At 38.1% G+C, this 15,721-nt stretch overlaps 1 protein-coding gene across 4 annotated transcripts in view; it reads right to left on the reverse strand.

Moving 5' to 3' along the window:
* Positions 1-15,721, reverse strand: part of SLK (STE20 like kinase) — a 46,169-nt gene that overhangs the window by 12,675 nt on the left and 17,773 nt on the right. For 3 of the 4 annotated variants that reach the window (XM_052677929.1, XM_052677931.1, XM_052677932.1), the window contains exons 2-12: positions 13,994-14,158; positions 11,663-11,711; positions 10,766-10,915; positions 8,940-9,012; positions 8,534-8,728; positions 7,767-7,848; positions 6,615-6,743; positions 3,284-4,696; positions 1,810-1,940; positions 1,449-1,572; positions 1,060-1,239 (exon numbers count right to left, since the gene is read on the reverse strand). In XM_052677929.1, the coding sequence (XP_052533889.1) occupies positions 1,060-1,239; positions 1,449-1,572; positions 1,810-1,940; positions 3,284-4,696; positions 6,615-6,743; positions 7,767-7,848; positions 8,534-8,728; positions 8,940-9,012; positions 10,766-10,915; positions 11,663-11,711; positions 13,994-14,158 (2,691 nt within the window). The remainder of the gene's footprint in view (positions 1-1,059; positions 1,240-1,448; positions 1,573-1,809; positions 1,941-3,283; positions 4,697-6,614; positions 6,744-7,766; positions 7,849-8,533; positions 8,729-8,939; positions 9,013-10,765; positions 10,916-11,662; positions 11,712-13,993; positions 14,159-15,721) is intronic. The other variant, XM_052677930.1, reaches the window with a different exon arrangement.

Below are 15,721 nucleotides of genomic sequence, written 5' to 3' on the forward strand. Positions count from 1 at the left end.
TAAAAGCAAAAAACACCAATGACAATTGTTTTGAAGAAAGTTTTCAGTACACATGCTGGAATGAAGCGTTTTGTGTCAGTTTGAGGCAAATTAGACAGGAATAGAAGAAATATAACCTGGTTAATCAGGCTAATATGCACATGAATCTTTGCTGATGGTCGTTTAGTTTTGGGTTTTGTTTGTTTTTGCTCTTTTTTTTTTTTTTTTAATTGTAAGAATTCAAGAAACGAATACTGCACACACCTCAATATAGCATGGGTAGCTTAGAGCACCAGCTGCATTTTCCTTCAAACTCTAGTTCGCCCTCTTAAGCTGTAAATACAAAGCCCTCCAGCCAGAAACAAATGTCTGTTTGTTTAATACTGGAAGCATCATCAGAAAACAGAGTCCAAATCACCACATGCTATTCCTGTTTCCATGAAAGAATTGCTTTCAGCTCAGAGCAATATATAACGTTCTTCCCGCTTTCCCATGGAGGACCCAATCACCAGTAAACAGAAAGAGACTCAAAAATGCAAGAGGTTCCGCAAAAAGAAGAAAATGGTTATTAACAAGCATACAGTTCACACTGAACACATTTTTTTTTCTATACACTTTTGTACTACAGGATCATGCTATGCAAAAGCATGGGCAGTACAGGTTTTCTTTTTTTTTTTTTTTTTTTAAAGAAATCTCTGGAAGTCTAAGAGCAAACACTGGAGACATTTATATACAAACAAACAACAAAACTGATCTGAGAATGAAATAAAGCAACTTCTACGATGCTAAATACACAGAGGTACACCACTCCTCTTATTCGAATGCAAATAAATTAACAGCATAAGGTGTCAGTGTCAAACGTTACTCACTTTGCCTTAGCTCTACAACACACACGAAATTAACTGGAGAAGATTTTAGGCCATCAGGTTTTTTCGTCTTAGCTCTCTTTGTGGAGTTAAAGAACAAAACCAGCATAACTGACACTTCAGATAACAGCGCACAGGGTCTTGGGAGACCTAACCTCAACCATTGGCTGTGGCCGTACTCTTGGTTTTCTGTACAACCATCCTCGCCTCTTACCTCCTTCTTCTTGTTCTTCAGCATGTTCTGGAATTTGGACAGCTCTTTCTCCTGCTCTGCTTTGATGCGCTTCGCTTCATCCCGTAGCCGATTTGTGTGCTCCTGCTCCAAGCGCTCGATTGTCTGCTTCTGCTGCTTCTCCAGATTCTCTATTTCTTGGTCGTACTGCCGCTTCTTATTCTGTTAAGACAACAAAAAAGCACAGCTGGCAGGCACTCTGTTCTAGCATACAAGCTAAGCATCCCATAATGCAAAACCACGTCTGTTATTAGCAAGAATGACAACTGAACTATAGCCATCATAGAAGGAAACGCCTGTATTGTCACTACTAGCACTCTGCCCACTGTCAACATGACGCGATGTAAGGGCACCAAAATTCAAATACTCACTGTCATTTCCTGTTCAAAACGCCTGTACATCTGTTCCCGCTGTTGCAGGAGCTTGTTGCTGAGCTGCTGTTGGGCTCTCTGCTCCTCTTTCTGAAGAAGCCTCAGCTCTCTCAGCTCCTGACGCCTAAAAATAAAAAGAACTAGTTCATATTGATGGGAAAACAAAAGAAAATTACAGAAGAAAAAGCACTGACAACTTAGATCCAGTAAAGCTAGTTTGGAATCCTCTCATTGAGAAACAGTTTGCATTTATTTCTATGGGCGGAAAAAAAAACAATTTAGTCCCCAAATATGAAAAAAACCACCTGTTACGTTCAAGACACTGTAATCTCTTGCAAAATTTACTTTTGGAAAAGCTTACCGCAGAAATCTCATTTCTTCACTTTTGGAGTCGTTTTCAGTAACTATTTTTGATGTTGTTACGCTCACTTCCACTCCATCAACGACAAACTTCCGAGTTTTCTTTAAAGTTTTCTTCTGTCTCCTGGTTTCCTGAATAAAGCACATAGGGAAACTGGTCTGTATTCAAGCCATGTTCACTCTTTTTTTTTTTTTTTTCAGTTCTCTTAATATTAAATCACTTCAGTGTTTGTATGGAGGCACACTGCAGAGCAATCAGGGCATCTTGCTTATCAAGTACCTGATTTACTTACTGAAACTTGAGAAATTGTCATGAAATGAAACTTTCTTTACTCAAAGGAAACCAGATTATTGGTCATCCAAATTGCCATTCAGAGGAAAAAACAACTGATAAGCCCTGACCGAAACAGACTCGGTTTGATTTTCAAGAGCTGAAGAGTCACAATTACTGCCTCCTTTTGCCTGTAATTTTCCCCAGTCAGCAGTAAAGGAATCTAATTGGGAAAAACAACACTGAAACCCAGTGATGTTTAACTCATCTGCTCACCTGTGCTTTGGAAATAAATGCAACTGGCAACACGCTGTTATTTTGGTTGGTTTTGATTTTAATTCTTACATGACAGCAGCCAGTACTTATGTGATGAGGACCTTGCTGACAGGATGGGGGTAATTCCCACTTGTCAGAGCTGCTGTTGTTTCATTATGAGACAAAATAGACCCCAGCTGAAACTTTGCCTCCATTGTGTTAAGGCAAATGCATTCAAGTCGTGATAGCACAGCTATTTCAAGTTGTCCTTTGTTTGTTCTTGTTTTATTTCAAACTTCTGATTACACAGTTACTATCTTAGTATGGCTATAATCAGATCAGTATAAAGATATAAGTCAAGTTCATATTCTGACATGTGCTTTATCCAAATAAACTCATTCATCCCAGCATTACTGCTGCAATACAGTACAAAAGAGTGGTGTCTGGCATTCACAAACTCGAGATGGTCCTGCCTTAGATCTTTTAAATCTAAACAGAAACATAAGATGGAAGTGACAGGAATTCAGCATGAGATTCAGACACTGAAAGAGATTTGTCCTGGTAAAGCAGGGATTCTGAGGAGGGTAAGGCACCAAAACAGTATTCTTGAATATTAGCTCTAAACTACAACTGTGCACAAATCTTCATGTTTAATAGTTAAACTTTGTTACCTGTACTTTAATTTATTAGAATACAACCATGAAACAAATTAAGAAGATAATTAGCAGTTCTGTAGCTACAAGCTTGGCTGCACAAAACCCAGACATGCACTGAATGCATAATGCAGATCATCCCCATTCACACACATTTCTATATTCTACACAGCAATGGAAGTTTTTCCAGTCTGTTTTCTCAGTTACAAATGTCAAACTTGGAGATGGTTTTAGTATTGCATTCATATAGGATTCACATAGGATTTTATATTAAAAATGTTATTGCTTATACTTACCTGTAAAGATATTGATCCTGTCTCCTTGTTTTTACTGAGGAAACTAGAAATTGACAAGTTCAAATCAATGCTGCTGTTATCAGCAGTAGAACCCGTGCCTGAATCTGCATCATTTTCCTTCAGGTTCTCAGACTCTAGCTGCTGTAACGTTTCAGTACTGTCCTGGTTATCTATTTTGACCTTCTCGTTATTTTCTTCAGTGCTGATACTAATACTGGGAACTGGAGTGAGTTCAGAGTCATCAGCCTGTTTGCTGGTAGTGTCTTGAAGCTTATTCTCCATTATTTTATCGGAAGGAACTTCTGGTTGCTCTTTGTCCATTCGGATATTGTTTTCCTGGATATTCTCAGCTCCGTGCTCTTCTGGATTCTGGTCCATCTCAGTCTGTTCATCCACCATTTTATGAGAAATATCCTCAGGCTTGTCCTGTATTGCCTTCTGGCCTACCTCATCTTCTCCAGAGTCTTTGCTCTCCATGTCCTCCATGCTACTTACTTTACAGATATTCTCATTTTCACTTTCTGCCAGCTTTTTCTCCACTTCGATCTCTTTGTCTTGGCTTTCTGATAGAGTTTCCTCAGAGCTGATGATCTCAAGGACCTGCTTAGCCTGACTTTCCACTGGCTTATCCGACGTCTCAGGTATTTTATCCCCGCCGCTGATCTGTGTTTCAGCAATACCACCTATCTCCTTAACGTTTTCAATTCCATGCTTTATGAGTTCCTTTTCTTCATCTGACACTTTATCCTCAGCACTAGGTACAGAGTCTGTAGTGATGTCTGTTATTGCCTCTTTCTGAGCTTCGTCTTCATCTTCCTTTTCCTCTATGATATTTTCTGCAGTGACCTTTTCGTTTTCGCTCTCTATTCTGATTTCCTCTTCTTTTTCACCAGTTTCCTCAGAAACGGTTTCTCCAGTTTCTACACTGTCATCAACTCTAGGAACTACTTTCAGTTCATTTTCCTCTCTTTGTTCATTTCCTATGTCATTTTCTTTCTCCGTTTTTAAGTCGTGTTCATCCTTTGCTTCTGCTATTGTTACTGCATTAAGTTCTTTCCTTTCTTTCTGAGGTTCTGTATCTTCAGCTGTTTCTTCCAGACTTTCTGTATTCTTTTCAGCTGGCAATGTTTTGCCTTCCTCAACTTCACCAGTTGGCACAGAACCATTCTGCACTTTGATATCACCACCACCAACATCAGGTATGCTTTCACCTGTTTTCCTAATTTTAATGTCCTGAGAGTCATCTTCAATTGTTTTACCATCTGGAAATACAGCGTTGCTTTTCTCCTCACTTGCATTACTTTCTGTTTTCTCAGAAAGTGATTCCAGAACAGAGGCATTCTGTGAGAGCTTATCCTCTTCAGAGCTGGCAATACTAAGGTCAGAAGATGCACGCTTGTCTGCAGGTAACTGCTGAAAAATTAAAGGAAGAAAAATATTTGATCACCTTCAAATTTACAGCACAGTTCTACTGAAGAATATCCAAAGAGATGAATACGTTATGTTCTCAGAAAACATTACATGAGTGCTACAGTTTGAGAGCACTTCATAAGGTGTTACCAGAGGACAAGTGCCTGAACTGTAGCTGGGCTCTGAACAGAACATTTCCCAAAAATGCTCTCCCATGCCTCAGAATTTAATAAAATGTGCTGTGATTGAAGAAAAGGGATCACAGTCAGTCTACTGCCAGGCAGCAGACTTCACAGAATCCTCAGGAGTCTTTATGCAATCCCATTGCTCCTTATTTTATTACTTTATTTTCCCTGGTAGTCCCACCTACATCCAGATTTGAAAAACACGTCTTTGTGTCAGTTTGGTAGGAAGGACTAACACAGTTTTAATTAGTGTAGAACTGATAAAATTCAATACTAAGGACCTCTTCACCAAATACGTCGTCTCTCTTTTTGTTCTTTGATAAAACACTTTTTGTCTTTCAAATCACAGTAAAGCTCCATTAAAATGGTGAAAACTTCCAGCACAGCTGAGTAAGTAGCGTTACTGCACTGGAATAGAAACAGTTACATAACTGTAGAAATTGCTGTTGCTGAAATCTGAATGATTATCAGATTACATGCAGATGTAAAAAAGAATATACCAATGAAGAATCATTTGAACCATAATTGCTCTTCCACTGTTCAAAGTGATTATGGTACCTCTGGCTGTACTGACTGCTACAACCCTGTAATTTGCAGATCAGGCTTTTGATTTGCCAGCAGGAATACAGCAGGCTAGCTATTGTACCAAGCATGGCTATGATCACACACGTCCTACACCTGACAGCTTCCCTAAGCAGGAAGAAAACAACTTTTTAATGTAAAAGTGCATGTAACAGACCCTTCTGTTTGTGCCATTCTAGAAGCTTAGTATTCTCCAAGCAGTTTTTAAAAGAAATGCAGTACAGTAAATGTATCTATTTCACAGCTCGCTAGGCTGGGACAGGAACCACTCTCAAGTAGTTCACAGCACCGAGGCACAATTGCTTAAGCTGCTGTGCAACTGATTTGAGTTGCAGGGTGACCTTCACCCCCAACTCCATGGAGATGAATAGCTTAACTGCTAATCAGCTGATGGAAGTGGTGGGTGATGCTCCAGGGGACTGAGAATAAGTCCTGGAGAGAGCTGGTGAGAACACACTTCTGGAGGTTTGCTTGGGGTGGAAAGTGGTATGGAGGGCAGGAACACAAGGGGTTCAGTGAGGTATGAGGAGAGAATGGAGGTGTACTTCTTGTGCTGGTAACGGCAGCCACCAGCAGTACTGGTCACTGTCTGACAGGGCTTGCATCAGTGATACCAGAGAGGCACCACGTGACACTGCAGCCTGCCACCACAGAACCGAGCGGCGGGGCTTCGCGCTCCGACAAACTGAATCTGCTGTAGGACTCTTCAGCATCTTTAAAAATACACTCAGATACAATCTCCTTCAGGTAAAATCTGTGTCCTTGACTTTGGATTCTTTTTTTTTTTGACAGTCACACTTGCTGTGTAACACTGGCACACTTTCCTTCTTGGTTTAAGCATCACATGAAATATACAAACATGTTTTTTATTCATCTAGTCATGCACACTTAAACATTTTATACATAAACATTCTACACTGCATATACATGTAAAAATACGTGAAGGCAGCAGACTTCATTATTAGTTCTTAAAGAGCTTAAGAGCACAGTAATTTTGAAAGCACTGTTCTGTAATAAGGTTATCTTATTTTTATGCTGTAATGCTTAGATGACTTGAAGTGAAAGTTAGATAGAACATCAGAAAATTGAGAACTCCATAGAAAATTGGTGGTTGAAACTATTTGCATATTTAAACAACTAAATTTCAAACTGACCAGAGAATTGTCTGTTTCCTCTTCTTCATCCTCATCTTTACCATCTTCCACTTCTTCCGTAACTTCTGCCTTAGCTTCTGCAATCAATTCTCTTATTGGTTTATTGGAAGTAACGGTAACAAATGGATGCTTGTGGAAATAATAATAAAAAAAGAAAGCCCATCATTAAGTGCTAACCTCACTGCACACAATTTGAAAAACACATCTTAAAAGAAACAGCAGCTTCAGAGAAACATTACTGATTCTCTCAAACTTTAAACTCACAATTTTAACATTAATCATAACTGCTTTATTTCTTTCTGCTGAAGTTTTATATTCAGAACATTTGTAATCAAATAGACTGTAACAAGTCTAACAGAAATGCTCAAAACACACATTATTCATTTCTACTAACCTTTTTCATAGTCCAAAGAATAAAAGTAGACAGATTTTTTAAAAGGTTATTTTTCCTGGAAATGGTTTTCATTTCTTTTCAGTTCCACAGTAAAACTATTCCCTGGGAAGTTTTATCCAGAAATATTCTTTTCAGAAAAAAAAGCCTTTTTTCTTTGTAGTGTTTTTCCCTAACAGGAACACAGAATTCTGCATTTTTCTTTAAGGGAAAGCAGATACCCGCTCTTCTCCTACTCCTTCCACCTTAATCTTCTTTCTCTGATTGGCCCTTCTGCTTAAGCCTATTCAACATGTCAGATGTGTTCCAGATAAGCTAAATGTGTGCTGACGTTAAACAGAATCAAATGCACCTGCTCACATCTACTTCTGTTTGGCTATTCTGCAGTGACAGCATTACAGGAGGCAGCCGAGCACTAAAGCTCTTACAGCACCTGTCAGCAAATGACTACTTACGTAAGTATCAGCTCCACCCATTACAAGCATCAGAGTACAATTTAAATACTTATGCAAAATAATTAATTAATTAAATACTTATGCAAAATAATTAATTACAACTCATCAAAACACGTAAACAGAGAATTTGATCTGCACTTTGTATTATTTCATCAGGTTTTACTGAAAAAGATCTTCCAACAGCATTGAAATCATAGTATACAAACATCTCAAACACCCGAATATATTGAAATAGTTACTCTGCTTTTAAAAGAATATGAAATGTTTGTCTTCAAACAGCAGTTCTGAAGAATCAACTCCTCATACCTGTAGGAGTTGGGTTGCACTCCACCTCGAATCTACATTCTTTTCCAAACATTTCTTCAGAAAGTCTTTAAAATCTGATGACCTACAACAAAACAAACCAGCAGAGTCTTTTCTTTAGTCTTGACTAAAGAAATCAGTGATTCAGAATCAGATAATGAGATCAGTGCACAGCAAAATGTTTTTTTGGCTTTCATGTGCATCTACACTACAACTTCAGGTCCTTCTATTGATTTAGAGAAAGAAAGACAGTATATGGATGGAAAGACCAATGTGGCTCATGTCATCTTTAATACGTTCTTCTATTTATAGAAGAGTTTACTTTTGGCTCTGAATTTACAATACAACCCATCTGCTATACCATTAACTGAATCTCACAAGGATATCACAGTGATCAAGTAGATAACAGCTTTTTTTTATGTCTTCTCGGTAAAAAAATATTTAACTCTCTTGTTTCCCAATTTGAGATGGTCCTGAACTGCATTTGTAAAAGGCTGTTTTTCATATATTTTAATGCAAAACTGGCAAGTCCTCAAGTTCTGTAATAGTTCAGTATTAAATCTTCTGTATAGAACTACAACAAAGTCACCATAGTCCCCGCTGTATCAGATTATAAACAAATGAAATACACAGAGTATATATAGAAAATGGCTTTATGCATAAAACCAGCACCATAAAGTTCAGCAGTGCTGTGCCTCTGAACAGAAGTGAAGTCACACATTGCCTTACAGTCATATTCTACAAATGAGGGTGGGAAATGAAATACAAACCATTTAGAAGGCTGTGCTAATGTAGGTGGATCAGATTTTGCTATTTTCAGGAGCACTCGCATTGGATTCAATTCATGGTGAGGTGGCTCTATTTGAGCCATTTCAATTAAAGTGATGCCAAGAGACCAAATGTCAGCCTTGTAATCGTAAGGCCTGTCCTTAGATGTCTCACACATGACTACTTCTGGAGCCATCCTGCAAACAGAGGAACGAAGCACCAGATTAGAAAATGCACTCTGATCTTATGGAAAAGGCTCTAAACAACCTGAATGCATTGCAGCATTTCTAAGAAGCAGATTCTGCTCTTAATACATTTACGCTCTCTCGAGCTTACAGCATTACAGCATTAACAACAAAGGCAACGTTAGGATATTGGTGCTAACATTCAGCAGAACAGCACGCTTACCAATACGGCGTACCGATGAAGGAATCTCTCCTTTGGATGGTTCTGGTGTTTTTAGCTGATACTCCGAAATCCGCTTAAAATGAATGAGAAAGTACTATTAACTTGGAGGTGGAGATACATGATAGTTTTAAATTTTACAGCTGTTTTTCAGATGCTTTGTGTTCCAAAGCAGGCGTTCTGCTGCACTGAAAATTCAAAGTGAAATAGAAGTATTTGCATTTTGACAACTGCCTACCCAGGCATTCGGGTTTCATAGTATTTCCAGTAAAAGATACTGAGTAAATCTTACTCTCTGTTGCTAAAAAAAAGTACTGCCAACATTGAGCTGTGTGTGGCAGGACAGAGGCAGGTATCTGCAACAAGAATAAGCAGGTTAAATTATTTTAATTAGAAAATGACTTTAGTGTAGGAAGGCTGTGTTGCTCAGATACAGCTTATTAACTCTCTTATTAATTCCAATAATCATTCAATGTTTGATTTTGTTATTTAAATTCTCCAGAAGTGAGGTTTTATGTTTTGCTTTTTCCTCTTTGCCATGTCTTTAAACCACTGTGTCTTTTATTAAAAAAAAAAAAAAGAAAACAAAGAGATGACATTTAAATATAAACATTAGGCTTATTATAGATGTGACTTTCCTTAATGAAAATACACAGATTATAGGAAAGGAACAGAATAGCCATATGCTGCTGTCTTTAATCGGTACCAACTGACTCGATGGCTCAACACTTGAGAAGCCTAATTTTGCTCTATGAGGGAAAAAAAAAAAGGATTAAGAGATCTATTTGTTCAAATGCAAAACCTGAACTACTGAGGGGACTACAGATGCTGAAATAATAAAGCACACATACAACAGAAAAAGTCATTTCCCATTCCAGTATTTATAAAGCAAGGAATTATCCACTTCTGCCTGTACCTGAAACAAGAAGTACAGAAAACTTACAGGGGCTAAAATGCTTTTTCAAGGGATGCTGTGCTTCAGAAAAGGAAGGTAAATTAGATTTGAAAAACGGTTAAAATGTTTTATATAAATCTTAATCAGCAAGCCTGAATCCATCACTAAATATATACATGGGGAAAACTCTGGTCTGAACTGTGAAGTAGTATCTTGACAGCCTGCACAGCGCTGTGTTACAGCCAAGTTTGACAAAAGCTTAAAATAGTTACAGTCCATATGAGGGAGAGCCAGCTTATAATTAAAACGAACAGAAATTCACATCTCCCTCACCACGAGGCTTACTATGATTTTTGTCTTATACAGCAATACATAGAAATTAAGGGGGTGATTCTATTATATTTAAAAACCTGCCCCATGAGAATGAGTCCATGACTAAAATCTTCAGGCTTCCGAGATAAAGCAAAAGGATCAGCAACATTTGTAGATGAAGAGAAAGGCATGTGCTAAATATTAGAGCTACAAATAACAACCTTATGCAAGGAAATCATTTAATACTATAGATACAAAAAATAACCTTTGCAAGGAAATCCATGCAGAAACACAGCTACATGAACCAATAATCTAGCCAGGCAGGTTCTTAATTAGCTGTCATCTTAAAAGCTTATATCCATCGGCTGTAAGGAGCCCTGAACCTAACAGATCCAGACAACTCCTATCTTTTTTCTACTGGAAAAACTGAGATAGTTAAATTTATTCTCTTGGTATAAATAAAAAGAACAGAAAAGAGTTCCAGGTACCCCTTTTCAGTCATTGCAAAGAATGTTCATTTTTAAAACTAAAAACTATAAAAAAGAAGTTACCACAATAAGGTAAATTAACATATAATTAAGCATGCCACGCTCTAGGAAAGCTTTATATGTAACATTCTTACCTAGTTTAATGTCTCCATCCAATGTGAAAAGAATATTGCCAGCTTTTAGATCTCTGTGGATGATCTTATTTTCATGCAAGTAGTTCAACGCTTCCAGTGTCTGCCTGCACACCACTTTGATCTGCGGCTCTGTTAACGGCCTTTCAAGCTCTGAAAAAGAAGGAGGCAGAAATAAACACACAATTTTTGCATTTTTATGTTATTTGTTTATAGCAACCACCGTATATGTCCAAAAAAATGAATCAGTCTGACAGATGCTGAACACCATATCGCTCCGTTTGGTGTAACAGCAACATTCCCAATTATTCCAGTGAAAGATAAATTTCATCTCTTCATCAGCCCCTCCTCCTGATGAACTCTGTACATCTGTACACCTACCTATCTGAACTGTGAAAAAACCAGAGTACAGAGATTGGGTGCCTGTTCTGTAATACACGTAAACGTTAAACAGATCCCTCACTGGTATCAGCATGCACTAATTGGAGGAGTGAGCACACAGAACTTAACTAAGATTGATGCGCAATAAAAACTTATCACCAAGTAAATTGGAGGATGGCTGGAGAAGGGGATCCTGAAAAAGGATCAGTGTAGATCATGTTAAAACAAAAGGAGAGCTCCATGAGGATATGCAAACAGCTCATCACATTCACTTCAAGGATCGAGACATTAAAGTGGGTTTTGAGAAATAAGCAAACACTTTAAAAATGAGAGAAAATTAATCTAACCACAGAATTCATCCACAGATGCTGTTGTAAATACACTTGTAAGGACCCCAACATTCAACACGTGTACCACACCCATTACATATACATTTGTCAACAATCTGTGCTTAAACATATTTCAATATTATCATTTTAAAGATGTTATGAAATTAAATATTTGAAACAACTTATTTACCCAACATTACTGCATCTACTGCTCCACCTGCACAAAATTCGATCAGGATCTGTATATAAACAAAAGAATACATCAATTACAAATTAAGTCGTTCTGCTGAGCTGAAGCGTTGATTAAGGGAGCATTACTGGGAGACTACAGCTTCAGACTATTTGACCTTGAAAATCTGTGCACTAACCACTACAAGGTATTGGTACTATTAACAAGCTAACAGTAGGGCTGCGAAGCTGAAGTAAATTATTTGAAAGACGCTTGGAGATCCTCAGAATGTTAATCCAAAGTTAAAATTCCACAATAAAAACTATTAAGGTCCTAGTAGTAACGCGATTTACATAATCTCTGCAAACTCATTTCTCAGTTATTGTACTGCACTTCCATAATCTCCCATCGAATGGTCCAAGTAGAAGAGCTACATGATTTTTCAGCAGATGTTATCCCCGTGTTAATTTGCTTCAGGTGAGATGAAAACCTGGACAAATAATCTTTAAAATGATGGAAAATGAATAATTTCAATTTTCCTCCATTTTCATTATTCTCTATAACACATCAGTGCTTTTATCCCAGAATCTAACAATACCACAGCAACTCAATCTTCAGTTCTAAGCTTATGTGTGAAACAGAAATCAACTGCACTGTCACTGCTTGGGGGCACAAACTCTGCTAACATGTAGAACATGAAAGAACAAAGGAGAAAAAGGGCAGACAGAGTGAATGAGGAGAGCAGGGACATGAGAAGAGGTCAACCAAGAGTGCCACTCCAATCTTCATTGCGTTTTTCTTCCTTAATTTGAACTCTGAACATTGAACTGTAGTTTTCAGTCTGACAGCTGAAGAGCATTTTGGTCAGAAATCTAACGAACCACTGGGAAGTCTTTTTTAGAGTCAGAGCATAACTGCTCAGAGAGTAAGAAACTTCAGATTACAGCTTGCACAATAACACTCTTTTACCACTCATGTGACGTCTTACTTGAAATTACTGTTGTAATTAATATGATACTAACATATGCACTATGCAATGTAACTCTCTGAATTCTTCAAACCATTCTCTCACTTGATGCTTCTGAATACCTACTGCCAAGTAACTGAAGCGTAGGAAACGCTACATGAAAAATTCTCTGTACAATTTTAAGTTTCATCTGACAATCTGACAAAGGTCCCTTTGGTACAGAAATGGTATTTCTAAAGCTGGAATGCAAAACCACACTCTTCATGTTCGAATCTCTTTCATTTTCTCTTTTCCCCCTCCATTAAGTTCCATTTATGAACCACATCAGAGCGGTGAGCAAACCAGTCCGAGCCTTCTCTCTCACTTTCACAGCTCTCTATCTTCTTTGTGATTACAGATGTATCATTGCATTTTACAGCTGTTCATTTCCCTTCTAACTTTAATCTGCCAGCAAACCTATTTTAACTCAGTTTCCCATTCTGCTTCTAAGCACAGTTGCATTCATGCTCACCTGTCTGCACTGAAATTTGTTCATAATTCCAATTATTCTATTCCATGTATTATACAGTGTCATTCTACTCTACATTTGGGTTACACAAACTCTTCACAGAGTTAATCAGAATTATCAGGAAACGTGGTATTACAATTCAGTTGTTTGCATGCGTAAAAGAAAAGCATAATTAAAAGAAAATTTCCGTGGAGTCTCACATTTCTTTCAGGGTATCTTTCTGGATTACAAACTCCTTTTAAGGAGACATGTATTCTTAGTATAATCCCCAAAGCACTTAAAATATTGCATCGAACCACTCAGAAGAATAAAATTATTTTAATAGCTCAAGTGAGTCCGTGCAGAGGACACAGCACAAAACTGAGGTGCAGTCACACGTACACCCACTGCACTGCATCTGCAAATATCAGTCAAATAATAACTGCTGAAGTCATGGTGAACTCTCCTTGCTGGAAGCACCAACAAAACCACTTATGTGTATCTAAAATACTTACTTCCCAAGCTGACCTTTTCAGCCTATTATTTATTTCACAGCTGCAAATTCTGAGTCTCAATCTGAACTGTGCAAATGTAATTAACGTTTGAATCCTGCTGTAACAAATGAGCACCAAGAACTCTCCCCATACATCAAAACGAGCTGCTCATTTCTGAGTTCTGGATTCAAATTGCTACCTCAGGGTGGGTCATTTTACAGTGACAGTTTCCTAAAAGTCATACTTACAATTTATGAATTAGTTTTGAAACTGTACAGTTATCTGAATAGGGACAGCCAGAAGAAATGTGATTGATAAGTAGCATTTCAAGAAAATCAGGAGAATGCATAATGTCAATGTTCTTTTGAAACAAATGCAAGTATTTAGAGAAGAAAAATACCTACCCACAGATTGTTTTCATAGTAGAAAGCATCTAGGAGCTTAACAATGTTAGGATGGTCACAGGATGCCAAAATATCAATCTCTACCATGTAATCTTCAAGTTCTTCTTCCGATTTTGTATCAATCACCTTTGCAGCAGCCAGCACTTTTGTTTCTTTGTTCTGAGCCTGTTAAAAAAAGTCACAACAAATATTCAGATATGGATTTCAGCAGACAGTTGTCACTGGCAAAAAAACAAACCAAAACAAAACTCATCCCTCTTGATAAGTCTGTGCTGTGTTTCTACCTTTAGTTTGCCTTTTCCACAAAGGAGAATAGCTTTACTGTACAGACTAGATAAACGCCAGCAGAAAAATTTCTGTCAAGGTTGAGACTCAATGTAAGACAGACACATGGCAATACTCAGTTCCAGCTGCATTCTTGAAGCCACAAAGCAGTCAGTAGCTGAGGGCCATTGCTGTTTGTATGCCTTGGATGAAGTTCTGCATTACTCCTCAAATAACCATTTGCCAGTGGTTGGCAAGGAGTATCAGGCAGCTCCACCTCCCCTTCTGACACTGCCCACATTATGGCAGCACAGCTGTCTGTAAAGGCACACAAAAACCATCTTCTACCAGAACACAAGGAGGTTATGCTCTTCTCAAGCCAGGGGCTGTGTTCAAGCTCCTGTGTTAAAATGATGCTGAGCAGTTATCAGTTTGCTGGGACACCTCACTGACTGCTTCACAATGAGCACCACGTAGATGTGTGTCACACAGGCACACAGTTACACACTTAATGATCCTCTTGCAAGTTCTTTGAAGGAATAACTTGGAATTCCTTTAAAGAAGATTGGCACACTTCTACCATGAAGAGTTCTCCCAACAGAACAAAACAGAAGATCTAAACCAGATGTTTATGAAAGTTTTCCATAAAACAGCCATAACAGCAAAAACAATGACAAGATGAATCTGCTAGGACTCCCCTTACACTACTCAGAACTTTTCCTACACGCAGTCTACTAATATGAAGGGGAAAAACAAGTCTGCTTTATAGCAGGAATGAAAGACCAACCTTCCATCTCAAAGCTCCATTACAAATGAAACCCAGAAGCTTTACAGATGTCTCACATCACAACAGTTAGACCCGGTGGGTTCATGTGCCCAGAAAACAAGTAATGAAAGTGCCTTCTAAAACAGTAAAATCTCAATTATAGACTTATTTTTTGGAACTAAATATGGCAATGCACTCTGCAGGACTGTGTAATTTATTAGGAAGATACGTCACAAAAACACGAGAAGACCATACCATTCATTTTCACACAAAGTTGCACATGAACTGTACCACAATGGTGTTTGTTAAAATGGAACAACGTTTCCACTTCCACACTAAGAGATAGTGCTGCTTCTAGATTCTATTTCACCTCTGATGGAAAGGAAGAAGCACCAACACATTACGATACACACTTCTACTCTACGGGGCTGCCTGCATTTGTAGCACATGCTGCCTTTTTTTCCCTGGTCAGATTTCTGCACTACTTTGATTTCCCCCAGATCCTTTTGCTTGAAGTCGACAGAAATCTGCTTTGAATGAAATTTCTATTTCCTCCTTGTAGCTCTATTAAAACATCTCATTAAAAAACAGAAGCGATGATAGAGACTGGAGGATTATCTTTATGAGCATCTTGATTATAATCAAAACCAACGTATGCTCTCAATCTGACTTCCAGTCGTAACAGAAGTAATTGTATG

The sequence above is a fragment of the Tympanuchus pallidicinctus genome, unplaced genomic scaffold, assembly GCF_026119805.1.
Source record: "Tympanuchus pallidicinctus isolate F22 unplaced genomic scaffold, pur_lepc_1.0 scaffold16, whole genome shotgun sequence".
Lineage (NCBI taxonomy): Eukaryota > Metazoa > Chordata > Aves > Galliformes > Phasianidae > Tympanuchus > Tympanuchus pallidicinctus.